At 36.8% G+C, this 27,919-nt stretch overlaps 1 protein-coding gene across 1 annotated transcript in view; it reads right to left on the minus strand.

Moving 5' to 3' along the window:
• The window catches only part of kif1aa (kinesin family member 1Aa), a gene marked incomplete at its 5' end in the record, with an annotated part of 64,250 nt that overhangs the window by 10,646 nt on the left and 25,685 nt on the right, over positions 1-27,919 (minus strand). The window contains 25 exons of the mRNA XM_081379798.1: positions 1,938-1,964; positions 4,859-4,964; positions 5,062-5,146; positions 5,257-5,323; positions 8,473-8,581; positions 11,402-11,457; positions 11,568-11,686; positions 11,773-11,863; positions 11,961-12,123; positions 13,732-13,867; positions 14,146-14,231; positions 14,713-14,831; positions 18,438-18,755; positions 20,313-20,450; positions 21,487-21,665; positions 21,767-21,915; positions 22,047-22,137; positions 22,255-22,327; positions 22,421-22,601; positions 23,965-24,045; positions 24,138-24,244; positions 24,357-24,436; positions 26,623-26,698; positions 26,812-26,891; positions 27,636-27,769. Coding sequence (XP_081235924.1) covers positions 1,938-1,964; positions 4,859-4,964; positions 5,062-5,146; positions 5,257-5,323; positions 8,473-8,581; positions 11,402-11,457; positions 11,568-11,686; positions 11,773-11,863; positions 11,961-12,123; positions 13,732-13,867; positions 14,146-14,231; positions 14,713-14,831; positions 18,438-18,755; positions 20,313-20,450; positions 21,487-21,665; positions 21,767-21,915; positions 22,047-22,137; positions 22,255-22,327; positions 22,421-22,601; positions 23,965-24,045; positions 24,138-24,244; positions 24,357-24,436; positions 26,623-26,698; positions 26,812-26,891; positions 27,636-27,769 — 2,851 coding nt within the window. The remainder of the gene's footprint in view (positions 1-1,937; positions 1,965-4,858; positions 4,965-5,061; positions 5,147-5,256; positions 5,324-8,472; positions 8,582-11,401; positions 11,458-11,567; positions 11,687-11,772; positions 11,864-11,960; positions 12,124-13,731; positions 13,868-14,145; positions 14,232-14,712; positions 14,832-18,437; positions 18,756-20,312; positions 20,451-21,486; positions 21,666-21,766; positions 21,916-22,046; positions 22,138-22,254; positions 22,328-22,420; positions 22,602-23,964; positions 24,046-24,137; positions 24,245-24,356; positions 24,437-26,622; positions 26,699-26,811; positions 26,892-27,635; positions 27,770-27,919) is intronic.

Raw genomic sequence — 27,919 nt, forward strand, 5'->3', positions numbered from 1 at the left:
TCTTTCTGCAGCCCACAAATTGTCTAATTTATTTTCAAGCACTTCTATTCTACAATTGAACTATGGGTTGCAAGTTTAAAGAAGCACATACAATGATAAAAAAAATCCCAGATGATGTCTACTAAAGAGCGCTTAATCTGGAAAACATCAGTTGTGTACAACATCTGATAAACTTCTTATAAAAAGCAGATTTACATACATTCTAAATCATAAACATCTTCTAAATGTCTATTCAACATCTGACAAGAATTGTTGCAGATGAGCAAACACTCTAAAACATACATCTTGCAGATGAAAATGCAAGTTTACATTTAAGATGTAAACTGTACAATATCATACCACCATATACAGTGAATTACAGGTTACAAGTTTAATACTATGCAGCATAATTTTTCTGTAAAAGAGGGTGTTGAATTATGTGTATGATAAATTACATTCTCAGTGTGATCTGTAATAGCCCTGGCAAATGGAACAGTTCTGGCACTGCAACAAGAAAAACAGATTTGGATAAAAACAATGCTCTCATACCGCTCTGTGGCGACACCACCCTTATATTTACAAACAAGCAGCTAATTCCTGTGATTATAGTTGTCCTGGTTTAATCATTAGAAATCTGCAAGCAGCTCTTAGAAATGTTAGCTTATACTGTAGTCATTCAGGCAACATAATAAACCTTTAAAGAAATTTGATCAACACTACCTCCTAGTGGTCAAAAAGACTGGCTAATGTGAGCAGAGAATGCAAGGGAAGACTACCTGTCAATAAACTTGACTAAACGCATTTTTTTCATATGAGATCATAAATCTCAGTGGACTAACATAACACTAATTTTGTTCAGAGATTCATGATTAATACTGAGGTTAGCAGAGCAAGCCCTCCCGCCCATAAACAACACAGACCTCATGGTGTGTGGTCTGGCCAACAGTTATCGCCCCACACAGGCGAAATTGTGTTTTATGGTGTTGCTTTGACATTTGTGATGGAACTTGATCTAGTTGCAGAGCTGTTTAAATGAAACCATACATTTTTAATTAAGAGATGTCAGCTAATTTGTTGAGAATTTGTTGAGCAAGAGCAATACATTTTATGTGGGACTGATGGAGCGTGTGTGGTAAGAGTGACTCATTAAAAATATTATAAAAACGCTTTTAGTTTAAACCGGAGGAATGTGTGACTGATGAAGAAGTGGCTGACGTAGATTACAAATTTATTTATGAAGTTGTCATAAAATGGATTCGGCTAACAAAAATGTTCCAAGAAAGTTTTGCTGACGTTCCCTTTAGTTCTGAAAATGTTCTCTGAAACGTCCAAAATCAAACTTTCAAAATGTTCAATAGTTTTTCTTGGTTATGTGAACTTTATTTTATGGGGACGTTAGCTTTAAATGTCCTCAGTTACATAAAAAAAAAAAAAAAAAAAAAAAACAACGTTCTGTAAATAATGTTTTTGTGCTACCATTTTGAGAGCATTATTAAAGATCAGAATCTTTTCATAACTTTTAGAGCGTTAACGTAAAGTTCTGAGAATGTTCCCTATTAACTGGGAACGTGACTATGATCTCTACCACACCTCCTGTAAATGATTCAGCCAAAAATGCAGCCCATACAAAAGCCAAGCCATGCAATCCAGTCACCTGGTGCCAAAAATGTCAAAAACATACAATGCACAACAGAAGCTTCACACACAAAAGCATTTCCACGGGAGCCAGGGTGAAATTCTCTCACATTTTCCGAAATAGTAGGAGGAAAGGAGAAAAAAAATAGACAAACCAACATGATTGCAGAAAGAGTATTTGAGAGCCAAAACAATTACGCAAAGAACGATGGAGGTTGATTAGACAGATGGCCAGAGAAATAAAAAGATGAAAAATAAACATTCTGTTGTGTGTGTGTGTGTGTCTGATAAAATGGGAGGAGAGGGATTTGAAGGTAATATACCTAGGCATGTCCGAATCAAGAAACTGTCTGGAAAAACACAAAACAACATTCTGTTAGTGGACTAGAGAAATGTCAGAATCAGAAGGTTGTGGAGAGGAGCTTGTGTGGAGGCCCAGCAGCTTGTGTCTGATGAGACCTCTGCACAACTCTCCCGTCACAGCTTTGTCCTTGGTGTATGAATCCAGCTCCGATACATGGTTTTATGGGTAAGTATAATGTGGATTATCTAGTTAGGACATGTGGTTACATCGCAGGAGAGGAGGTCACAGCTGCTTGAAACGAGAGGTTTGTAATAATGTCTCTTTCATGCAGTTTTGCATCGGTGGATAAATCTAATAATATAAGAATGACTTTACTTTAAGCATTTCATGTTTGCAAAGTCTGGATGCTGATATGTGATGCCCATTTAAGGTGATGTCATAGTAATGCATTGCAGATGAAAAAATGCTTTGTTTGGCTGCTAGCATGAGAAACGTACTATTTTGTTTCCAATAACTATCATGATGAGAGAATGTTAATGATGGATTCTATTAGTAAAGTTTCATAAATAAGCTTCAAGTGTTTTTAACGTTAAGCTTTCTTTAAAAAAAAAAAAACAATCTTCACATGCAGATCACAACGACGTGATGGTGACCAGCAGAGCTCGATCCACTGTGTGGTTCAGTGAGAGGGTACAGTAGCTGAATCTGAGCAATGGAGTGCGGACAGAGCGAATGGAATGAACAGATGAGAATGGACACAAATGCAGACCAGCATCAGATGGGAAGACTTGCATAACCAGCAAGGAGGTGAACTAGAGAACCATTTTTCAGTGTCGGAAAATAGTGAATTCATATCTTCAGATTGAATTGTGACCTCCTTCATAGTGGCTAATAAAACCACATTTTGTCTCATGTGTGCAGTGGGAGGGGAATTATTAGTTATGAGTTTTATTAAACAGAAAAAGAGCAGTTGCAGGAATTAGTCTGTCAGTCAAGCGATTCGTATCCTGACTCGCTGTTGTTATGTCATGCAGAAAGGTCTCTGCAATAATTAAACACAATCCAACAAAAAAGAGGCGTGTTGAGAGGTTGTGTTAATATATTTTAACCATTTATCTAAGTTTATTCCACCCGTGTACCATATAAATCAGTCTTAGAATTAAAAATGGTAAAAAAAAATATTCATTTTGCACATATCAAATGTGTTTGGAGCTACTAGCATAGTTAGCCAAACGCTAACCATTTAATTTTCAGTAAACAACAATCTTACTATCAACTTTTTACACAAAACATTTTTGTATGATATACTTGTGTTATGTAAATATAAAATATACATAATAAATAAATAAAAATGACTAACTTCCAAGGGGTCTCAGAATGACTTGAATGAAAAACAATTCCTCTAAAACCATTTTCCCTTAAAAAAACTATTGTTTTCAGTTAAATCACAAAATGATTCATTGTTTGTTGATTAATTATATTCACACATTCACTGTCGGTGTGTGAATGAGTGAGTGAATGGGTGAATGTGAGGCAATATTGTAAAGCGCTTTGGTGGCCATTGGGTCTGTGAAAGCGCTATATAAATGCAGTCCATTTACCATTTTACCATTTAATTATATTGTCGCCGTTGATGAAAAAAGCCTGAAAAGAAGCAGTTTTGTCAGGAAGAAATATCTTCAAATATATCTTCAGTTTTTGAAAATAGTTTTGGACACAATTTTAACCTTTAAAGTAAAAAATAAACACTGTGTTAATTACATTCCTTATGTAATATGTAAAATTAAAACAATTTACTTTCACTATTGTTAAAAAAGTTTGGGGTCAGTTGCCAGTAAGTTTTTTTTTTTTTAAGAAATTAATACTTTTTTTCTGCAAGGGTGCATAAAATTTATCAAACATAACAGTGAAGGCATTTATAATGTTACAAAAGGTTTCGATTTCAAACAAATGCTGTTCTTTTGAACTTTCTATTGATCAAAGAATCCATAAAAATATCAAGCAGCACAACTGTTTTCACCAATTCAGCATATTATTATGATTTCTGAAAGATCATGTGACACTGAATAATAGAAAACAGTTAGATTTAATTGTAATAATATTTGATGTACAATTGTAATAACTGTAATAAAATATTACTGTATTTTGAATGAATAAATGCAGCCTTGGTAAGCTTAATAGACTTCTTTAAAAAACATTTAAAAAAAATCATACCGACCCCCAACTTTTGAACAGTAGTGTACTTTTTAAGGTTCAAACCTTCATTTTAGGATCAGACTTCCCCAAGCCAAGCATACTTTGCACCCTGTCGATAATGCTAAAAGCCTCAATATGGCAGTTCTAGGATGTGTCAGTTGTCAGTGCCCACAACCGTGCAGCGAGTTATGGTATGTTTGTGCAAAGGAACATAAAAGTGTAAATATACTTCTGGTCTTTATCTAAGGCTGGCACTGTTGCATTGCCGTTTGATTCTGAATCACTCCCTTGTGTCAAGCCCTTAAGAGCTGTTTGGAAGGTTTGGTTCACTGACTCATTTCTCTTTGGCAAAAACTCATTGCTTTAAAGTTGTGCAGAGAACTGTTTGTCTCACAGGCTTGGCTTCAGCTCTCAGATCATATGCCAAGGCTGAGGAGAGAGTCGTATTAAGTGCAGCAATCACTAAAATGGAGACCTGGTATTAAAAAGAGTGGAGTGTGAAACAGCCAAAGTGGACAAACTCTTCTACTGAGTGTTCAAGGAGAAAAAAGGCTTCGTGACAGAAGAATAAATCTCCCATGTACTGTAACCTCTTGTGGCAGTGTTCTTAAATATAAAGTGACAAGCATAATTTTCAAGATGTCTTATGTTTAGTGTTAAAGACATGGAAAACATGAGAATGTCATGTTATTGTAAACTTCTAAACTGGTCTTCCTGACATATTTATTAGGGTTGAGAAGGTACCTGTCATCTTGTGTGGGTCGAATGTATCCTGCAGACAGTATGTTGAGAGAGAGAATATTGGGGTCGATAATCGTCTCATCTGCTTCAGGTGTGTTCCGGATGCGCCCTGTCAAACGCGAAAATCCCATTTGCTGAATATCACAATATATCTCTTATTTACTCATTTGCATTGAGCATAAGTTCGAATTTGAGGCCAAACTCACCAACAACCAGCTCTCGCACTTCCTTCCACTCGATATCTCTTCCTGACTCATGTACTATGGTGACTGTAACTCTCCTTTGGATGCCCTGTTATGTAAATGTTGTGTTGTTGTATGTCATATTGTACTCTAATGTTATATTAGTATGGACTATGGTTGCTGTGTTACACAATAAAAAAAAAGAACATTTTCCAGTACCTGATGTAACATGAATGTGCCATGGCAGGGCATGCCTACCCGGTGGTCCACTACGGCTGGGATATAGCTGCAAGGGACAGATACATGTCAAATACAATAACCAGCAGTCAAGCTTTCCTGTATGTAGAAACACAGTGTAGGATTTACTGTATAAAGCCAATAGATTTATTAATTAGGAATAATTATTCACTTAATAATACATAATATATTTTAATCTATATAAAATATATATATACTATAGAAAATATGTCTAAAAATATTTATTGTATAATAATGATTTGATATTAATTATATATTATATTTTTTAAGCATGCCCAGTTTGGTATGCTGATAAATCATTCATATACAGTAATTTACCATAAAACAAATTTATTAGATATAATTTCGATAAAGAAAAGTCAGCTTTTATTGTTATTTAGTTGTGTGTGTGTACAGCAAAAATGTCCTGGTGCAAATTTTATGTACAGTATAACTAATTTGAGTTTGCACACATGACATTGTATAACATAATATAGCACATACATTTGTTCAAGCGCGAAAGAGAACTCGATTCTGGTGCGCTGTCTGTGCGCACGATACTGACATGCACACGAGTTGTGTGTGTGTGTCACAGAGACAGGACATTCACAGACAGCACTTTCTCCTTTTGTCTTGTTGCGCTTTAATGGTTTAAAAGCATTTGTATGAATAAGAGTGTGATCATATAATGTAAGATAAAAACGAATGCTGCATTAAATATATTTTTTAACGCATTAAACTGAAAAACATAATCACACGTGTTAATGCGCTAATTTTGACAGCACTAATATAAATGTATAAATATGTGTGTGTGTGTGTATATACAGTATATACACACACACAGACATATCTATAATATTATATGTAGGCTACACACACATATCATGTAAACAAAAACTTTTATGTTAGATGGGATTAATAGCGATTAATCGATTTGACAGCAATACATTTAATGCATCCTTGCTGAATAAAAGTATTAATTTCTTTTAAAAAAACTAAAATTACTGACCCCAAACTGTACATACAGTATATGTAAAGTGTGTAAAATGTCCTTTGGGAAGAGTTGTAAAGTGTCTAAAATGATTCCTGATGGTACTGAGAGCAATTACATGAATGAGAACAGGTATGATTTCCTTTATATCACGATCTAAAAACCATTTTATACAGATACAAGTCAAGTCAAGTCAACTTTATTTATATAGCGCTTTTCACAATACAGATTGTATCAAAGCAGCTTCACAGTATTAAATAAAATAGTACATCAGTGTTTGTTTCTGGTGTAAAACATCCACGTTTGGTAATGCAGATCAATAGCACTGGTGAATCGATTAATCAATTTAAGCATCCCCAACTGAGCAAGCCAAAGGCAACAGTGGCAAGGAACCGAAAAAACTCCATTAGGTGACCTAATGGAGAAAAAAAAACCTTGGGAGAACCCAGGCTCAGTCGGGGGCCAGTTCTCCTCTGGCGTTTATGAAGTAGAGACCGGATTTAACTGTAAGATTAAAATATTATATGAATGCCTGGCTGAAGAGATGCGTCTTTAATCTAGTTTTAAACTGGGAGAGCGAGTCTGAGCAACGAACAGTATCAGGAAGGCTATTCCAGAGTTTTGGTGCTAAATGTGAAAATGCTCTCCCTCCTTTGGTGGATCTGGATATCCTAGGTATGACCAGAAGCCTCGAATTTAGTGATCTTAAAGAGCGCGATGGATTATAGGGCGATAGAAGATCCGTTAAATAAACTGGAGCTAAGCCGTTTAGGGCTTTATAAGTCAGTAGCAATACCTTGTAATTAATACGGAACTTTATAGGTAACCAATGTAGTGATGATAAAATTGGTGTTATATGGTCAAACTTTCTTGATCTAGTAAGAACTCTAGCGGCGGCATTTTGGACTAACTGTAGCTTGTTTATTGAGGATGCAGGACAACCAGCTAATAAAGCATTACAGTAATCTAGTCTCGAGGTCATGAATGCATGAACTAGCTTTTCTGCATCAGAAACTGATAGCATGTTACGTAATTTAGCAATATTTCTAAGGTGAAAAAATGCTGTTTTTGTAACATATGAAATATGATTTTCAAAAGACAAGTTACAATCTAATATAACACCCAGGTCTTTTACTGTAGAGGATAAAGTAACAGGACACCCTACTATGTTAAAGTTGTACTGTAAGAGGTTTTGTGGGCGGTTTTTTGAACCGATAAGTATTACCTCTGTCTTATCTGGATTTAATAAAAGAAAATTGTGCGTCATCCAATCTTTTATATCTTTAACACACTCTGTCAATTTGGATAATTTAGCGTTTTCATCCGGCCGTGATGAAATATATAGTTGAGTGTCATCAGCATAACAATGGAAACTAATTCCATGTTTCCTTATAATATTTCCAAGTGGCAGCATATATATTGAGAATAATTGAGGGCCTAACACAGATCCTTGCGGCACTCCATAGTTTACTGTGGAACTAGAGTTATGATCGATTTTTCTCCGTTTAAATAGACAAAATGGTAGCGTTCAGATAGGTATGATCTGAACCAGCTTAATGCTTGTCCTTGAACACCGTTCAGTTTTGTAGCCGATCTAAGAGTATTGTGTGATCTATAGTATCGAACGCAGCACTAAGATCAAGTAAAACTAGTATTGAGATACAGCCTTGGTCAGAAGCTAAGAGTAAATCATTTGTGATTTTAACGAGCGCAGTTTCAGTGCTATGATGCGGCCTGAACCCAGACTGAAACTTTTCATAGGTGTCATTTTCTTGCAAGAAAGAGCCCAGTTGGGCAGACACAACTTTTTCTAATATTTTGGACATAAAAGGAAGATTTGAAATGGGTCTATAATTTGCTAGGTTATTTGGGTCTAATTGTGGTTTCTTAATGAGAGGTTTTATAACTGCCAATTTAAATGTTCTTGGAACATGACCTAAAGATAAAGACGAGTTAATAATATTGAGGAGAGGCTCTTCCACTATAGGTAACACTTCTTTCAATAGCTTAGTTGGTATGGGATCTAATAAACATGTTGTTGTTTTAGAGGAAATGATAAATTTATTTAACTCTTTTTGTTTGTCCAGATACACTGGAAATCACTGATTTTACAGGCCACACTGAAGACAGCAGTCGATTCTGTTCTGACTGAATCAGTTAAAGGCCAATTTAAAGGGAAAAGGTCAATGTTTAGACAAGACACTTACTCTCCATTGGCCTCTAGCTCACAGATTTCAAAGAGGACCATCAGGTCGTATTTACAGTGGCACGGTCCTGCTGTGGGTCGCGTGAGAGCTGTCAGTTTGGTGGCAGGTACTATGCAGAAAATAGAGAAAGAAGGAACAACAAAGAGAGTCAAACCAATATTGAGTTAATCATAGACCAAAGGATATAATAATTCAATGGCAGATGAGAGGGAGACTAGAGTTTCACAGGAGAGAGGAAGATATGGATCACAGTATAAAAGGAGGAATAGAGAATATAGTTAGAGAGGACCAGGAGTGGGAGATCAGGGGTCCGATGTAAAGGCACACTGCTGTTAAGATGAATAAAGTAAAGTGAATAACAGTGATCCCTAAACATCTGCACATGCCAAGCAGAATTAATAAAGGAATAGTTCACCTCAAAATTAAAATTCTCTCATTATTTTTTTCACCCTCACATCGTTCCAACCCTGTATGACTTTTTGTCCTTCTGTGGAATACAAAAGGAGATTTTTCTTTATTCTGTCCGCTTTTTTCAATGTAATGAAAGTTAATGAGTACTGGGATCAAGCACCAAAATGGCAGCAACAAAAAAAGCACCATAAAGGTCTCATAAAAGTGATTCATACAAGTCCTCTGAAATCATACGATAGCAGCACATTGAGTCAGTGAGTTGAACTAGAGAACTGGATCTGTTTGATTCATTCAGATTTTGTCAACTAGATCAACTGTAAAAAAAAAAAAAAAAAAAAAAAAAAGATATGAAATACACTGAAAGGAAGCAGACTTCTCTACTTCTCTCATGCACTTACATACAGAATATATCATGTGGCTTCAGAAGACAATTATGCTGCTTTTTTGTAGTTGTTTTGCTTTTACTCATTTTCTTACATTATATATAAAAAATAATTGCTCAAAAATTCACCTTTTGTGTTCAACAGAAAAAAGCTAGGTTTAGAATGAAATACGACTGAATGAAATTTTAATTCGAAGGTGAACTATTCCTTAAACTCATATTTAACTATATTCATATACTTATGAATATTTATTTAAATTTTTCTCTTTCTGTAAGACAAACCATTGAATATGACACATACAATACGACACATTGTCTACTGTAAGTAGACAAGAAAACTAACAACGAAATACCTAATAATAATAATGACCCAAAAAGAATATCCTGCAAATGTATAGAGACCACTGCATCATCAAGCTCAGTTTCAAGTGACAGAACAACCAGTTTTACTCATGCAGTTCCACAGTCTTATTTCGGTACTATTCATCAATTTATTTCTGGTGAATGATGTCAGAGAGAAAGACCAGAATTGTCCATCTGCTTGATAAGGTTTGTATGGAGAGGCTGAGGGAGAGAAAAAGACATACACCCACACACAGTATTAACAGGCCGAAACGCAGTCCCTGGAACAAAGCGTCCTTCAGTCTGTCAATGCAGGGATTTTGTGTGACTCCCGTAGGACTGGGGGAAATGAGTAGACACTGCCTAAATATCACACATTTTTAAGTATAACATGTTTAAGAAATAACAAGAATTATATTATATTATATTTAGTGCTGAGCAACGATTAATTGCGATTAATCGCATCCAAAATAAAAGTTTGTTTACATAATATATGTGTGTGCACTGTGTATAATTATTTTGTATATATGAATACACACATACAGTATGCATGTATATATTTAAGAAATATTAGCATGTATATATTTAAACATAATTTATATTATATATAAATATTTTATTTATAAATAACACATTTTTCTTAAATATATACATGTATATGTGTGTATTTATATATATACAAAATAATTATACACAGTGCACACACATATATTATGTAAACAAACTTTTATTTTTGGATGCGATTAATCGTTGCCCAGCACTATTATATTATATTATATTATATTATATTATATTATATTATATTATATTAGTGTCAAAAGTACCGACTTGGGTACCATTTTAAAAATGTGACGCTTTGAGGACTGTTGAGCAGAATCATAAACAACTCTGATTGGCCATTGTGTTCACAAGCTCATTGGATATGTCTGTGATTGGCTACAATGATCAACGCACGGGAGCGTTTGAGAGCTGATAGACTCCTGCTTTCAAATGCTCCCGTGTGTATCTGTGTAAGCGCTCGCTGAAGAGTGGCATTGATGTATATTTACAACATGTTTTTGAAGCGCTGATCATTGTAGCCAATCACAGACATATTTGATGAGCGTGTGAGTACACTGACCATTCTGAAGTGTTTACGATTCAGCTCAACAGCGCTCAAAGCGGCACATTTTTCAATTTTCAGTATCGACTTGGTACTTTTGACAACACTATATTATATTATATTGTATTAAATTATATTATCAGCGCATTAGACTGACTAGAGGTTTAGTTTCAGGGACATTCTTTGGCCTTAAGCACTCAGAACCATTACAGACCCGGCTTCTGCGCTTTTATTACTGAACAGATAGACAAGGGCGGGGCCGGCAGTCTGGCTTGCTCCTCCCCCTCAAGGAGGTAGGACACAGCCACGCCTGCTGCATTGAGGGCGTGGCTTGACAGCGAGTCCACCAGAGCCCCATTGAAGACCTCTGGCAACAGGAAGCGAATCAGGTCCATGTTCTTCTCTCGATCAGGAGGGGTGTCGTTATCTGCGGCTACACCCACCACCAACAACATAAAGACTGTGACATGGGTACATGGACCCAAAACATAAAAAAGCAACATAAAACAGGCAACACAAAAAGACGGAGAATATGTGCTAAACAGCTTCAGCCTCAACGTGATTTGGCAGGAAACATTAACCAGTCGCAACTGCTTTATTTATTTTTTTACAAAACATGCAGTGGCCAATGGGGTGAAAGGGGGGGGGGGGCTTCAATGTTAATGGTCATAAAAAAAAGTCATTGCTCTCACCTGGTTTGGAAAGAGGCATGACTCTCGGGAACTGCCGTCTACATGGGCGCAACGGACTGAAAAAAGAGATCTGGCTGTCATTTCAGTACAACTTTGATGGATGAATTCGGACATTTGTAGCATGTATTAATCTGATTTGGAAATAATAAATATTGCCAGGATCTACCTAATGAGATCCTTGCAGAGCGCAGGGAAAGGCTGCTTCTGGTAATGTCCAAAGACTTCAAACACAATCGGCTGAGTCTTTATGTACTCTATAAAGGACTTGGTCACATCCACGGCAATCTGGAAAATCGAAGAAACGAGTGTTTTACCCTCAGCTTAATAAAAACAGCGTGACGTGGTGCTCTGAGTTATAGTGCAAAGCTTACATTCTGCACATGATAGAAGCCAAGTGGTGGACCACGTCCAGTGTTCTTCAACGGCTCTGTGGAAAACGCTTCATCGTGCCTGTGAATAAAACTACAAACGAGGAGTTTAATGAAAGAATATTAGATTTAGAACAATGACAAATGTCCACAAGTGGAAACAGACTTCAGAACAGGACAGAGGCACTCACTTGAACTGGCAGAATATGTCAGCGTACTCTGCGGATATGCTTGATGCCTGCAGCACAGTAACTCTGAATGTGAAGACTTCTCCAATCCTCAAGTGATCCAGAGCGCCGTCCAGTATGCCATCAAAACCTGTTTTTACAGGGCTGTCCAACTCTTCTGGGTTAACTGAAGAGCACACGACATATAGACATATAGATTCAGACTTCAGACACACAAACTCGAAGGTCATGTTTCCACTTGCAAACATTACCATTCAAACATTTGGGGTCAGCTTCTTTTTTTTTTTTTAAATTCATACTTTTATTCAGCAAGTATGGATTGAATTGATCAAATGTGGCAATAAATACATTTATAATGTTACAAAAGGGCTGTTTAAACGTACAGTATGTCATTTTTTTCGCCGCTAGGGGTCTCTAACCTCTTACAATAACAAAGGCGTAGTTTGATGACGCAACATTTGCTAAGAATTATGGATCTTGTCGTCAACGTCAAGCCGACCGATCTAATAATGTTTATGAATGACTGAATACATCGATGCTTTTATCATGACTGTGATATGAAGCAGCTCGGGATTGCTAAGAGACAGCTATCAGCTCCACACGCGACGCGAGTCCCGCGGATATAAAAGGAATATGGACATTTCATTCTACCGAACTACACGCAAGTGCAGAATTACAACTCACAGGTCAGTTTATAAGACAAATTAAACTTGTGAGGTAACGCAGCGCTGTTTCACCTGGTCTAACATTACACTATCACACTAAACTGCATTTGAATGTGTTGAAATGTATGTGTTAGTTTGTCTGTATGAGACTAGCAGTAAGCTAGATCAACATTAGAATAACATACAGATCATATTATAACATTTTATCATTGTTGAACTATATAACATTGATTAGTTTTATGTAAATGTGCTCACCTGTTTAATAAAGTACATGTAGGAGTGGTCGAAGTCTCGGACGTGGAGCTCTCGTTTATATACTGTCTATGGGAGCTCTTGGCATCTCGAAAACACCGCGCTGATATTGATTCTCGTTTTAGTTCTCATTTTTTATCCAAAGTCTGCTTGCCATGGTCCATAATGTTTGAACGAAACAACAACAGCGTGCAAATAGACATTGCGAACTACACAGTGGTCCACGTCCACGGGTTACTATCAGAGGGCTCTGGTTCATAGCTCTGGTTACCATGGCAGTACGAGCGGAAACCAGGGACAACGCGGATATGACGCCATTGACTGCGACAAAACGTAAATAAAGAAACTTGCCGTGTCTTCGAATTAAATAAAAATTTCTCCTGGTTTGAAAGTTGTTGGAACAGTCGGGATAATGTAAGTACACAACTAAAAAATATATATAACATAGATATAGTGATTTTTGCTATTTTTAAAGCAAAAAAGTTACATATTGTGCCTTTAAAATAAATGCTGTTCTTTCAAAGAAACAAAATAATGATTTCCACAAAAATACTAAGCAGCACAACTGTTTTCGCCTGTGATAAGAAATGTTTCTTGAGCATATTAAATATATTAAAAAAGAAAACAGTTATTTTAAATTGTAATACTATTTTACAATTAATGTTTTAACTGCATTTTTGATCAAATAAATGCAGCCTTGGTGAGCATTAAAAACTCAAATACATAAAAAAAAATTAACCAGTCCCAAACCTTAGAACCGTAGAGTACATGTTTTTCTATACATTTAATGGTATATTTTGAGTATGATGTGATCAAAATTTTCTTTGAAGATGCCATGTATGCTCCATATTTCTTACCAGCACAGGTATTATTGTTGACTTCATCAGCTGAGAGTCCCATCTCTGCATTCTGGCCCTCACCCTCCACAATTCGTAGCTCTTCCTGAGAAACGCCAGCACAGGAAAGTCCAGAAGTGCAGGACTCTGACTGGAACTGCTCAACAGGAAAGAGAAACACTTCAAGTAAGATGCCATATGAATATCAATGTTGACCAGTTCAGCAAAGCAGGTCACCAAGTATATGTCATGGTTCTCACGCTTTTGAGCAATTCATTTATGTGATTTTCCAGGGCATTACTATAAATCTTACAGCTTTTTGTAAAAATGTAAGTTTGTACAAATGTAAATTTTTTAAAAATAATTAAATTAAATGATTAAGCTCCCACTCACAAGGAGTATTCCCAGCCATTACAAATGGTTTAATGTCAATACCTTCTCAAACTGTTGGTCCTCAAAAGAAATCTTGGCAGTGCCTGACTGTCGGACACCAGAGCCATAGTCTGGTGCCTCTTCATCAGCTGGAGGAAAAACCAGAGCACCTTCACATCACTTCCTCAAGAAGTCACACACAGCTTGCCCTTTATATATACAATCCCTCAGGTCTAAATACACCCTCCAACCCCCAAAACTTTTTCCTGTTTCCATAAACTAAGGATTCACAATATATATTGGCACGTATCGGTCATCTACCAATATTAGAGAACTTTTTAATTTAGTGTATATTAAATTGTGCATGCTCGTTTTCAACTGCAACTATAACCCAATAATATAAATATAATATATGTCTTATTTAAAAAACTATATGTCTTAAATACTGTCTTACATCTTAAATATTATATGTCGTCTCGGTATGAGACAGAATTTAATATCGGTCAATTCATATTATTACCATCCATAAATATCTTTATCTAGACATGCATCTAAAGCAATGATATATGGAAATATGTGCCACTCTACTCACCAGTAGGTTCTGCAATACACTTACAGTCCTAATCTTACCTGATATTGCTTGTACAGCTACTCTGAGGAAACCTTTGACCTCTCCCTTCTCATTGACAATGGCAACCCGATGTACCAGGGGCACAGGATAGAGCAGATTACTCAAATACACAAAAGCCCTAAAGGAGAGAGGGAAGAAGAAAATCAGAAAATGTCCAAGGTATCAACTATACAGCAAACAGGACAAACAAAACATTGATCCACATATACACAAAAGCAGGCACTGCTGTGGCCCTGGACAGGATTATTCCTTACAGGACACATGATATAAAACAGGAAGGTGTAGAGTATTTTTATCTGTTTATATATATGTGTGTAAATGTTGGGCGAGTTTAAGGAGCATGGGACTGAAGTGAAGATAAACCCTAAAAATCTGATATCCCAAATTTGGAGATTATTTTTTCATTTAAAACTATAAATAAAATTGAAAAAATGTAATATACTCTACTGTTCAAAAAGTTTGGAGTCAGAGAGATTTAAATAACAATAATACTTTTATTAATAATATTACTTTTATTCAGCAGGAAAGCTTTAAAATTTCAAAGCGAATGTTACAACAGATGTCATTTTCAAATAAAAGGCTGTTTCTTTAAACTTTCTATTTATCAAAGAATCCTGGGGGGAAAAAATGATCCACAAAGGCATTAAGCAGCAGAACTGTTTTCAACATTGATAATAAGAAATATTTCTTGAGCAGCAAATCAGCATTTTAGAATCATTTCTGAAGGATCATGAAGACTTGAGTAATGCTGCTGATAATTCTGATCAAATAAATGCAGCCTTGGTGAGCATAAGAGAATTAATATCTTAAAATATCTTACCAACCCCAAACATTTGAATGGTAGAGATGATAGAAATAGAAATGAAAAATAAATACTTAAGATTCCACACTATTTCTACTGTAGGTCACTAATCAAATAAGTACATATGAGAATCACACAAGACGTTTTGGAACAAAACATTCTGAAAATTCATGTTAATTGCTGTTATAATGATATTATTATTAATTATTATAATAGTTGTAATTAAAAATGTAAAACAGCACAAACTGTCCTTTTATATAGTCTGTGCATGAGTAAATATGTTACATGGAGTGACTCAATATGTTTTTGTGCAAATGATTGTGGGGTATTTGGATAAGCAATACATCTATGATCAGAACAAGAAATACGACTGTATTTATATGTTCCAAAACCTTGAGATTGACATTTCATATACAGTAGTTGATTGTCATAATTAACAGTTTTCCATCCATCTGATATCAAGGACTACATCGCCCATCTTCCATGGGTAGACACTGAAAGATAACGGTAGTGCTGAACAAAAAAAGGGTTTTGGTGAGGTACAAAAAAGCATGCTTATGACAAAAAAAGGTGGAAGCGATGACATAAAATGTGACAGTACTGGACACTGCGAGCATGAACAGACAATACCATTAGCATATACCAAAAAATAAATAAAGATAACAAAAAAAAGCGGCCATACTGTAACAGATGTGCAGTGCATTGCACAAGCGCAACTTAAAAGAGTGAGCCGTTTCATCAAAGGTTTCCATGTAAAAATCTCACAAAAAAGGTCGAAATACGGCATATGATCTCACATGCCCGGAAGAGAGACAGCTGTGCTAGAAACCAGCTCTTTCATCTTGAGATATGTGAACACTCTGCGTAACCAAACTGCTGTATTACGGGAACCAATTAGTAAGTCATTACATTAATAGCTTTTTTTCTCATTCATCAGACACTCATGCCATGTTACAAAAATCTGGTCGTGTTTGTTTCTGCGGTACACAAAACAAACAGCTACGGTAATATGAATGTTTGGAGATAGCACTTCAAAGCTGACGGAGCCCTTTGAAGAAGTGATGCGGTGCATGTAAAAGCTGGGACACAGACCTTGACGGGACACGAGGGCCAAAGCTATGCTGGGTGGAGCTGCTGACAGCCAGCCAATTCTGAATTCAATTATCACAATCATTAGGTCCAAATCAAACCCAGAAGCTCAAGGTGTGTGTCTGCAGCGATCAGATGAAAGTCAAATGTATGATAATGGGAGAAGACAGGGTAAAGTCCAGACATGCTGACTAAACTCCAGGAATCCTTCCCACAGGGGAAGACAAATCAGAAGAGATCTCTTTAATATCTTATAGCGGTGAGATGGATATCAAGTGGAGACTTGCTTAAGTCTCCTGCTTTTTCTCTTGATCAAGTGACCCTTGTAATCCCATGTCTCCTCAAGTGTCAATAGCTATGTTTCCATCCACCTATTTTAATGTGAGTTCTGGGATATCGCAAATGCTGGATGGAAAAGCCAAGATGCGCATACATTCAAAGCATTAACTATACTATGGAAACACATTTACCAGATAAATCCCTTGATGTGCGAAACAAAATGTGATTGGAAAACTGGACTAAAACTTCTGTACAATTGCAGCAATTGTGCCAATTTCCCAGAAAGTAACAATTTTGTTCTCTTGAACACATGATAAAAATGGCTTTATTCGCTAAAGTTTTATGCGATATTCCAATTTTGTGCATAAGTTAGGTTTTTATCTTTGGATGGAAACATAGCTAACTGACAAATAAGAGTGGCCAAGATAAGGAAAAGGAAAAAAAAAAAAAACCTTTTTTTAAATAAATAGAATCTGGTTTACTCTCAGTTCTTAGAAATGCAATTATGTTGTTTTCATACGGTTTTGAAAAATGTCATGTGGTGTAATCATCAAATAAAAAGTAAGAAAATAATAAAATATTTCCTTACACCTTGAATATATTTACATGTTTGAGGTAAAAATTATTTTTGGACAAACATCATGAATTAAAAATTAATAAATGTTGTTGGGGAGATGCATCACATGAGATTTTATAATCTGAACTAAACTTACCTCGTCATAAATAAGTCCAATTATCTTATATTTTAGGAGACTGTTTGACTTTGACACACAGTCATGAGGGTCTGCAGGAGCCTTTCTATTATATCATTTCCTGTTTATTTCTGTATCGCACCACATGACTTTAATCTGTTGGAAAAGGTTGAACAGATTCACTGTTTTAAAAAAATAAATAATTGATTGTACTAAACTAATAATATATATTGTACTAAACTTTGCATTTTATTATTATTAGATTTTCTTTTCAAATAGTTTTTTTTTACTTCACTAGGATATCAGAACATTTGTACCACCCTGACATTTATCACGTCATTGACCCAAACACCAAAATCATCAATTCAACAGTCAAGAGATCTCAATAGAAAATAAAAAATAAAACTCAACCATTCTCCCATGTCAATTTCATAGCTAAATACTTGCACTGTACGTCAATAACAGTCTTATTTGTGTTTACATTTATATTTCTCATTTCAAAGCCCACTAAGAAGAGTGTACACAGACTCCCAGCCATTATACATTAAATGTATTTTAAACTACAGTGTATGACACCAACAGAAACTGAAAATAAACTCAAACAATCTCATTGTGTCTATATACTATCATCCTATTTGCATATGTCTGCCCTTTTTTCAGGTATTTATTTGTCTATAAATGTGAGTGTAGTCATATGTAAATAAAAATCTCTCATATGTATGTGTATGTGTGTATAGGCCTACATATGTGTGTGTGTGTGATGTGCACATATAATGTTTAAAAGTCAGTGTTGTAAAACAACCCAGTCTCAGTGTGAAAGAGCTAGTTTCCTTTCCCAGCATTCTCCTGAAACCTCACCAACCTTCCCAATACACTGAACAATGGCGAGCGATCATAAAACGGGTCCTCAGTCTTGCTGGAGCTTCTGCAGAGCTCTCCCTCATCATCATCATCATCATCATCATCATCATCCTCCCCCTCCTCCTCCTCCTCTAAATCCGAGTATGGGTCATCCAACAAGAAATCATCGTCCAAGTCATCCAAATCTGTCCCCACCTTCTTGTCCGGCCATGACTGGACCAGCTCAGTGAGCTCAGAGGTTGATGTGGGCTCAGAGGGGGTGGGGGAGGAGTTAGAGTCGCTCGCTTGCTCACTAAGGCATGTGGAGAAAAGGGGGTTTCTGGTGTAGCCAAAGACACGGGAGCCCAGTTAGTGTAAGGGGCCATCTGTCTATTTAATTGTTTCTGCTCGCAAGTGGGTACGTAAAGACTTTTAATAAGCCAACTTCACTTAGTTGCAGGGTAATGGACATACAACATATAAAAAACCTAAAAAACATGTGAACAGCAGCCTCTGTGACAGGATTCTGTTAAGAATGTCCAATATTACACTACCTTTCAAAAGTTTGGGGTCAGAAAATTTATCAGAAGTGATAGTAAAGACACTGATAATGTTACAAAAGGTTTCTATTTCAAATACTGTTCTTATGAACTTTCTATTCATCAAAATATATCACAATTTCTACAAAATATTAAGCAGCACAACCGTTTTTAACATTGCTAATAATTAGAAATGTTTCTTGAGCACCAAATCAGCATATTAGAATGATTTCTGAAGTGTCATGTGACAATGAAGACTGGAGTAATGACGCTGAAAAATCCAGCTTTGAAATCACAGGAATAAGTTACATTTTAGGATAGAAAACATCTTGTGAGAATATTTCACAATATTACTGTTTTTAATTATCGCCTTGGTAAGCATGAGACTTATTTCAAAAACATTAAAAAAAAAAAATCATACAGACCCCAAACATTTGAATGGTAATGTAAATTTTATAGATATAGTTCGCTCAAAAAAAAAAATATGATTCTGTCATAACACAGTCATCATCATGTAGTTCTAAACCTGTTCTCTTTTTTTTTTTTTTTATACACCAAAAGTTGTACTTTTGAAAAATACCTTTTTGTAAATATCAGCCAACATTTTTGAAAAATATCATGTTCAATATAATGAAAGTGAAACGAGATGGGGGACTGGCAAGCACTACAATGACAAAAAGCACCATGAAAGTAAAAGCAGTCCATTCACTATTCCAAGTCTTCTGAAGTCATACAGTACAGTAGCAAAAACCTCAACCAATACAGTTGTTACTTATTAGAGCTACCAGTACATTTTTAAAAATCTCTCCTTTCGTGTTCCACAGAAGAATAAGGTAAGGTGGGTTTAGAACAACATGAGAGTAAATGATTTGATTTCAGTGTGATCTTTTAAGATATAGTAAAGGCAAGATTAAGAGTAAGTCATACAGCTCAGAAGTAGACAGGGCAAAGGGAAGCTTGTGACCTAATTTAGAAGTGCATGGAAAATCGATTTCATGCTCCTCTGAATAAAGCAGCATCAAAAATCTTGCACTCTTGAAAAGTGTGTGGGCAATAATTCCTCAGAGGAATAAGCAATATTACATATATCCTGTAGAGATCAACTTTTAACCACAGTTTTTATTACATTTTCTCTTTCCAGCAGTTGTTTTGCCCTGCAATATACTCTACTATTACAAGAACAAAACATAATGAGAATTGCTGATTCTGTTCTGCATAACAGAAATGAATTCACTTTCAATGGGCCTTTCAAACACTAGAGTAGTTTGATGAGAATAATGTTGATAATGTGGCATTCTGTACTGAACACCAGCGGCCAGGTCTGTGTAGCCATGCTCTGAAGTAACCTTAAAACTCACCTTCCAACCAGACGGAACCAGGGAAACCGGTCGTAGAAGGGATCGCCTCCAGTCAGCACACTGTCACAGTCTTCAAGAGCATTGCTGGGCACCTCAGCAGCACGATCATACATCTCCCTCATCAGATCCAACCTCTGCCTGCAGGGGGCGGCATTATCCATCATTTACAATCTAAATCCTGGATACACTATGAAACCCAAGGTGACTCAGCTGGGTTTCTCTTCACCTACGCGTTTTTGTGTCTCAGAACTTGCCTTTTATAGCAAGTAACAGATTTTCTTTTTGTCATCCTGAAACAACATGCCTTCATTTTCTTTGCTTCTTTTCAAACACTCTTAATGTAAAAATTGCATTGTTTAACCCTTATCCCAGACTTTTAATCCTAAAATATGAGATTCCATGATTAAAATACAAAATTATTATACTTGTAAAACTATTAAAATTTAAACAAAACATGAAATAACCCATTTCAGTAATTATTGTGTAAATATACTTCATAAAAATGTATAACGACACAAATAATGACTGTCCCTCAGTTGTTGCATCATTTCCACCATGACAAATAATTTTATCCCTAATAAAATTTTATTTAAATGTAGTGGTTACCAAGGAGTCAAAAGTGTCAGTAAAGAGCACACTGATATGAGACATATGTGAAGAAACCCATTCCATGAAGCTCCCGCCACACAGTTTTTCTGCTGATATTAACGCCAGTGGAAGTTCTCTTCAGCTTTGGAATCAGATTGTTGGCGACTTTAATGCACCATGCGGCTCAGCACTCGATGACCCCGCTTTGTGACATTACATGGTCTTCCTCTTTGTGGCTGAGTTGCTGCTGTTCCTAAATGTTTCCGCTTTCCAATAATACCACTTACAGTTGACCATGGAATATCTAGTAGGGATGAAATTTCACAAACTGACCTATTGTAAAGGTGGCATCCTGTCACAGTACCACGCTTGAATTTGCTGAGCTCTTCAGAACGATGTTTTTTTTTCTTTCAAATGTTTGTAAATGCAGACTGCATGGCTAGGTGTGCTTTTATACCCCTTTGGCAATGTGTCTGATTGAAACACCTGGACTGAATAATTAAGTCCCAATACTTTTGTCCATATAGTGTGTGTGTGGAGTCTGTTGTTGAAGAAACGATATGTAAAAGCAATATGCAAAAATTACCTAAGCTTCTCCAGGGTCCAGTAATGTGTGGCTCCATTTTTCTGATCTTGGACTTCTACGGCCACAATGGTGCGAGGGAACGGGCTCTTCTCCCTGTCTTTAGCAGCCTCAGGTGGTAACAGGTCAGGCGGAAGTGGAGAGTAAAGTGTGTCCGTCAATAAAACGAACTGAAACTGAACCTGTAAGAGACATAAGGCTCAATCAGTTATGATGTTGTCATATCTTATAGGTTTAGCAGAGTGAATGTAGTTCTTTCTGGTACTATTTTCAAAGCTTTCACCTTCTTCTTTAGCTCGACGCTAATGGCATTGGCCTCCTTGAGGAAGATGGCATTGCCCCAAAGCATGTCTCTTAGAGATGTGAACTGATAACATCTCCATTTACGGAAACCCCACAACGCCAGTTCTGTCTCCCTCTCAGTCCATTGCACTATGGGTAAAAGAGATTGAATACAAGATGCTCAGGTGTCAAGATGTGGGTCATTTTGATTAGTTCAAGCAGTTAAAAAAAAACAATGTAAAGGAAATGGATCAGAGGTAAAATCTAGTCAATCTAGTCACCTTCCTCCTCAGGTTCTTCATCTTCCTCTGCTACATCAGGGTAACAACGATTTACCTGCTTCTGCAGTTCTTCTAGCCTGCTCTCATAGTCCTGTAAAAGACAAACAGTGAAATATCAACATTAAAAAAGGATCATATTATATATTACTGTAAGTTTGGAGTAAAGGAAACAAGTTTTATAAGCTCTTTATGCCTTTATGTCACTTACTAATCTCTGTTGCTCCAATAGATTGTTAGCCTCTTCTCTCTCCTTGCGATACTGATCCTCAAGTTCCTGCAGTCTATACAAACGATATGAAAATGGATATGAGTCTAAAACACAAACGTCACATTTGTTCACACTTGTTCTTGAATTTCCTCCACGTTACTTTTACCTCTGATCCATTTCCTGTTTCATATCAATGCCCTGTTTGTCCAGGAGTTCTCTCTGAGCAAAGGCCCAGTCTACAGGCTCCATTGGGGTCTCAGAGCAGGGGGTGCGCTCACGTTCCTGACGAGCCTGCTCTGGATGGTTGAAGCGGAACACATGGCTCTTGCCCAAAATGATTCGGTTCCCTACAAAAGAGTCAGTAAATACAAAGAAATTAAAAAATTGCATTAACACAGACTGGTTAATTCTGCACAGATGTGCATAAAATAATTATTTTACAAATAATATAATAAAAATCATAAATCAATCAAAAATAAATCAATGAATAAATAAAATCTTAAATCAATACAAGCATGCATGCATGCATACATACTAGGGATGGGAATCACAGGGTACCTCACGATACGATACGATACACGGCTCACGATGCCGATAATATCACGATACAGCAATTCTGCGCTAATCAATATATTGCTAGACAATCCTGTAATGATACATCACGATATCTGTGAACTATGATAACTCTGAAAACAAAATATATTAGTAAAAAAGGTTTGAATATGCTGAGAGTGCAGGTTTTCTCTCTTTTTATCTCTTTATTCAAGTCCAAACTGTTAGAAAACAACACAACGTTTTTCAGACTGTAAATTAAATGGAACATTTTAAGTAAATTAAAAAATTTCAATGAGATCAGTAGCCTGGAAATCAATCCAGACCCAAATCCGAAAGAATAAGGAAATTCCCCCAACTCGAGGGACGGCACCGTTTCAAACAACTGGTGTTCATCCATAGCCATCATGCAATGTTTACTAATGACTTTGACGTTGCAGCGCTGTCGTCATCTGTTTAACTCGCCTCTGGCGCGCCTATATCAGATACACCGATGTGATTGGTGCAGCTCGGCTACAAGGGCATAGTTAATGAGCATTATTACTCAATGCCAGAGTGACTCGCTGAGCAAATTCAAATTGTGCTCTTGCGAGAACTCTGGATTTCCAGGGTATGAGATCAGGGTGATGGCGTTCCAACTTAAGTAGCTTTACATGTTCGTGGTATTGCCCATGCACTTTACTTTTACCAGGCAGTTATTGTATATTGCGTACTCTTTGTCGATTTTGTTTGTCCCATAAATGGTATAAAAGCCAAACTGGGTCCAGGATTTAAACATGGCTGGGGCATCTATTATTTTACTCACATTGCTGTGCGCCATCCCGTTATAAACCTCTTTCTCTTAGGCTTGTTAACTTCTGTTCACGTTTCCCTCATTCATGTGTTGAGGGCCACCTCTAGGAGCCATGAAGTAGCGACGCTGGGAGCAGGGAAATCTATTTAGAGCGCCTTATTTTATTCATTAAAATATCGATATTTGGTGCCAGAGTAACGATTCTCGTATCGCACGGAGAATATATTGCCCTATCGATATTTTGTCCCACCCCTAATAAATATGCACACAAACACACACCAGCACAAACAAATAAATAATAGGAACCAAACCATATTGCTTAGAACAGTATTTTAGCAGGTGAGGGTAAAAAAGTAAAAACAAACCTGATCTGAGAACAGTGGGTTCTGTTACTCTCTTCCCATTTACATACGTTTCTGCTCCCTCACACGGCTCGAGAATGACAGCTGTAAACAACAGGAAGAACAACCATAAGGATTTTGGCATATACATGTACACAAGTAGGTGTGTTTTTACAGTAGCTGCATCATTAACAAACCTTCTCCCATTGGCCCAGTGGTGCTGGTGAAAGTGCAGTGTTCCTCTTTGATGAAGTGACCACTCAAAACAATGTCCTGTCTACTGCTGGCATCTTCTCTCCCCACCCTGAGCAAAGCAACACATCAAGATACCATAGTGCCAATTCTACTGAACAAAAGCATATATGTGTGATTTATATGCACGATGGAGAAAAGGAGAAGCTTGGATTGTAACTAACCTAGTAATTCCATCTTTGATGTAATATAGGAGACATTCAGACATCAAAGGATCTTCATTCAGGTTCACAAGGTGGGGTGTCTGTAACGAGGGGCCCAAACATACTTAAAATCAACTTTACAGACTCAACTATTTTTGCATTTCCAGAAAGAAATACCAGTGCTTGCAAGGCAGCAAATGACTAGTCTTAAAGGGGGGGTGAAATGCTATTTCATGCATACTGAGTTTTTTACACTGTTAAAGAGTTGGATTCCCATGCTAAACATGGACAAAGTTTCAAAATTTTAATTGTACGTTTGATGGAGTATTTCTGTGCCAAAAATACTCCTTCCGGTTTGTCACAAGTTTCGGAAAGTTTTTTTCGAGTATGGGCCTGTGTGACGTCAGATGGGGCGGAATCTCCTTATACGGGTCCTAAGGGCACTTCTCCCGGAAGGGCGCGCGCGCACCCGTAGACCAGAGCGAAAGAGCAAAAGCAGTACGCCCATCAAAGCGCTGTGATCGGCTTTAGGGAAGTCAATGTCACCAAAGAAGTGGGTTTTTGGTTGCCAGGGCAAGACAACCCTGCACAGATTCCCAAAGAACCCAGCGTTAAGGGACCAGTGGATGGAGTTTGTTTTTCCAGAGCATCAACGGAGTTGTGCAAGTGTTCTTGTTTGTTCCCTGCATTTCGACGATGATTGTTTTATAAACAAGGCCCAGTTCGACGCCGGATTTGCAGATCGTCTAATGCTTAAGGATGGAGCAGTCCCAACGATAAAGGTTCACGGTCGTGCGTTGGAACCACAGGCGGTGAGTAAAACTGCTTCAAATGTCTGTGTGTTGTTACTTAGCTATCGGCGCGTAAGCACAGCTTTAGCTCCGCCCACACGGCACGCCTCCAGCCGCTCGTTTTTTTCCGGAAAGACTCGGTAACGCCTATCTTTCTTTTATAAATATAATAAAACTAAAGACTTTTTGGAGATATGAAAGATGCAATACTACTCTATAGGTACTCAAGATTAACATGAGATTGACTGAAACTGAGTGTTTCACCCCCCCTTTAAAGTTTCAGGCAAGTTTAGGTTTTAGGCTTTGGTTCTGTGTTAATGCTAAATGTCACATCAAAGTCTTGTGGCATGAACCTCCCTATTGTGACATATATTTCTGAGTGAAATAGCTTCTCGAATTAGATAAAAATTTAGGACGAGATTTGATTGGATCTGTTTGGAACTGATTGGATTGTTGGCTCATTTGCTAATTGTTGCAATCTCATGTGAGTGACAGGTTGCTGGAGGGGAGTCAATATTGTCCCGCCCACAAATAATGATGTGCACAGATAAATCATAATAATAACCATTGCAATATTCCATAAAATATAAGAATTGTCCATTTTGATTTCATGGTTACTTTAAATATATGAAAAAAGTCCAATCACAATTTGTATCCAAGCATAAGAAAGAAGACCAATCGCAATTCAGCAGACATATATTTAAATAGTCTCATTGTTGATGGTTACATTTTCAAATGCTGAATATGCTGAAGTCAATGAGAGCTTTTCAAACATTAAAAAAAAACGTAAAAGTATGAATCACAGGGGCAAAAAGAGCCACAAAAGGCTGAAATTATCTACAAACTAAAGTTCAAATGTAGTCTACGCATTAAACCGTTCTGAATTTAATAATTGGAATCAATGGTTTAAACCCAAGCCAAAGTGCTGTACAACGTAGCAATGCCTTGCAAGCACTTTCAAAATGTATTTATACGACCTTGGAAAGAGGAAAATAAGATTTAAATTTTGATATCCATCAAAATGCATGCGATTCGATTTAGATATCACACAAGTGTAAGTCTCCAGACAGGAAAGCCTTTAAAAGCATCATAGGGCATGATGCTTGAGATCTGAAGTCTGCTGTACATTCACCCAGCAGTTTGCTTTAAAGTTTACTATAAAGACTTGAAGGAATTGCAGCACATCGACATTCATATCAGCAACAGATCCCTAAATAAAGATCAGAGATGCGTTTAAAAGAGCTCTGATGGGGAAAGAACACACAGAGGTACATTCTGAGAGAATCGAGATGCAACCACACAGTATCCATGGCAACCAACCTCATTGGGAGAGAACAGCCCAACAGTGTCTATAAACACGGGCTGAGGTTTTCTCTGCGAGGGCTTCCAGAAAGGGAACGTAAAGACATTCACAGGCTTATTTAGTTATTTGAACACAACATAGCCTTATCATGTGGTCCACCTCCACCTGCATACAGCCTTAATAATGACTTTACCTTCTTTGGTGAAAAGACTCCAACAGTTCCTCCATCCTCACGCATGGCCACACCCATCTCGGCCAGCAGTGCTTCTCTGTGAAAACCAATTTAGATGTTTTTAAAACTTATTGTTTAGGTTTATGACAATAGCATAACTAACACTAACGTAAAATTGCTTATCATCACATAAGGCTTCATATAACAAACCTGTCCATTCTGATGGCTTCTGTACGGCGAAGCTTCTCTTCCCACGTTTCATTGAGCTCAGCAATGATTTTCTCCGTTTCCTAGTTGGCATTGCAAACAAATTCAAGTTAAAATATGCCTCCAAGTTCATAGTAGTAGTAGTAGTAGTAGTAGTAGTAGTAGTAGTAGTAGTAGTAGTTTTTTAGATTTATTAATGTGAGATGTACATCAGCAAAGCTTTTGGATTTAATTAATGAGGTGTAAAAAAAATTGTATTAAAGGTATCATATCAGGAATACTTACTAATATAGTACCGTATACCTTTAAGACCTCAATACTCCCTCCCTAGTACAAAAAGACTACCTTAGTTTTATTAATGCAATCAAAGCCTCACAAACAGCTCATTCCGAAATTTCTTTTCAGTTTAAAAGGTACAGTTATAAGAAGTGTAGCTTTTTTATATATATTTTTTTCATTTTGATTTTAGTTTGTTTTAGTGATTGAAGTGCTTTTGTCATTTTAATTTATTTTTAGCTTTTTTTGTCATTTTTATTATAGCTTTAGTTGTATTTTACAGTCAGTTTTATAGTATTATAGTAGAGTAAGTTATTATATTTAAATATAATATTTATATTTTCTTTAATTTAAGATTTATTACAAAAACTATTTTTAATAGTTGTAGTTTCGGTTAATAATAACAACACGGTTTGTAGGTAAAAACAATTATGAAAAGATCCCTTTAATCTAGAGTTGATCCCTTAATATCTGGAGGCAGATATTTGTCAGATTTATATTTGGAGGATTTCATTCAGTGTTGTCAGGCTTTTATACTTTATGGCAGTCACCTTGAGTCTCTCAATGGCTTCCTCGCTCCCTGGGCTGAACATGATGCGATCGTGCAAGTTGCTGATGGAACCAGCCCGGCTGGACAGGGCGGAGAGAGATGGAGAGGGGCTCATCCCCGTCATAGCATTGGTCACTGTGGAGAGATCACCTCTTTGATTGACAGCTTGGCCACTATTGTTATTGTTCTTGTAATCGGATATGTCTGTCGGGGAAGGGGGAGAGAGGTGCGGGGGGTTGTGGAGGGGGGGGGGGTCAGGGGGTGACAGACACAGAGTTCAGAGAG

This window comes from Scardinius erythrophthalmus (genome assembly GCF_964197995.2).
Source record: "Scardinius erythrophthalmus genome assembly, chromosome: 12".
NCBI lineage: Eukaryota > Metazoa > Chordata > Actinopteri > Cypriniformes > Leuciscidae > Scardinius > Scardinius erythrophthalmus.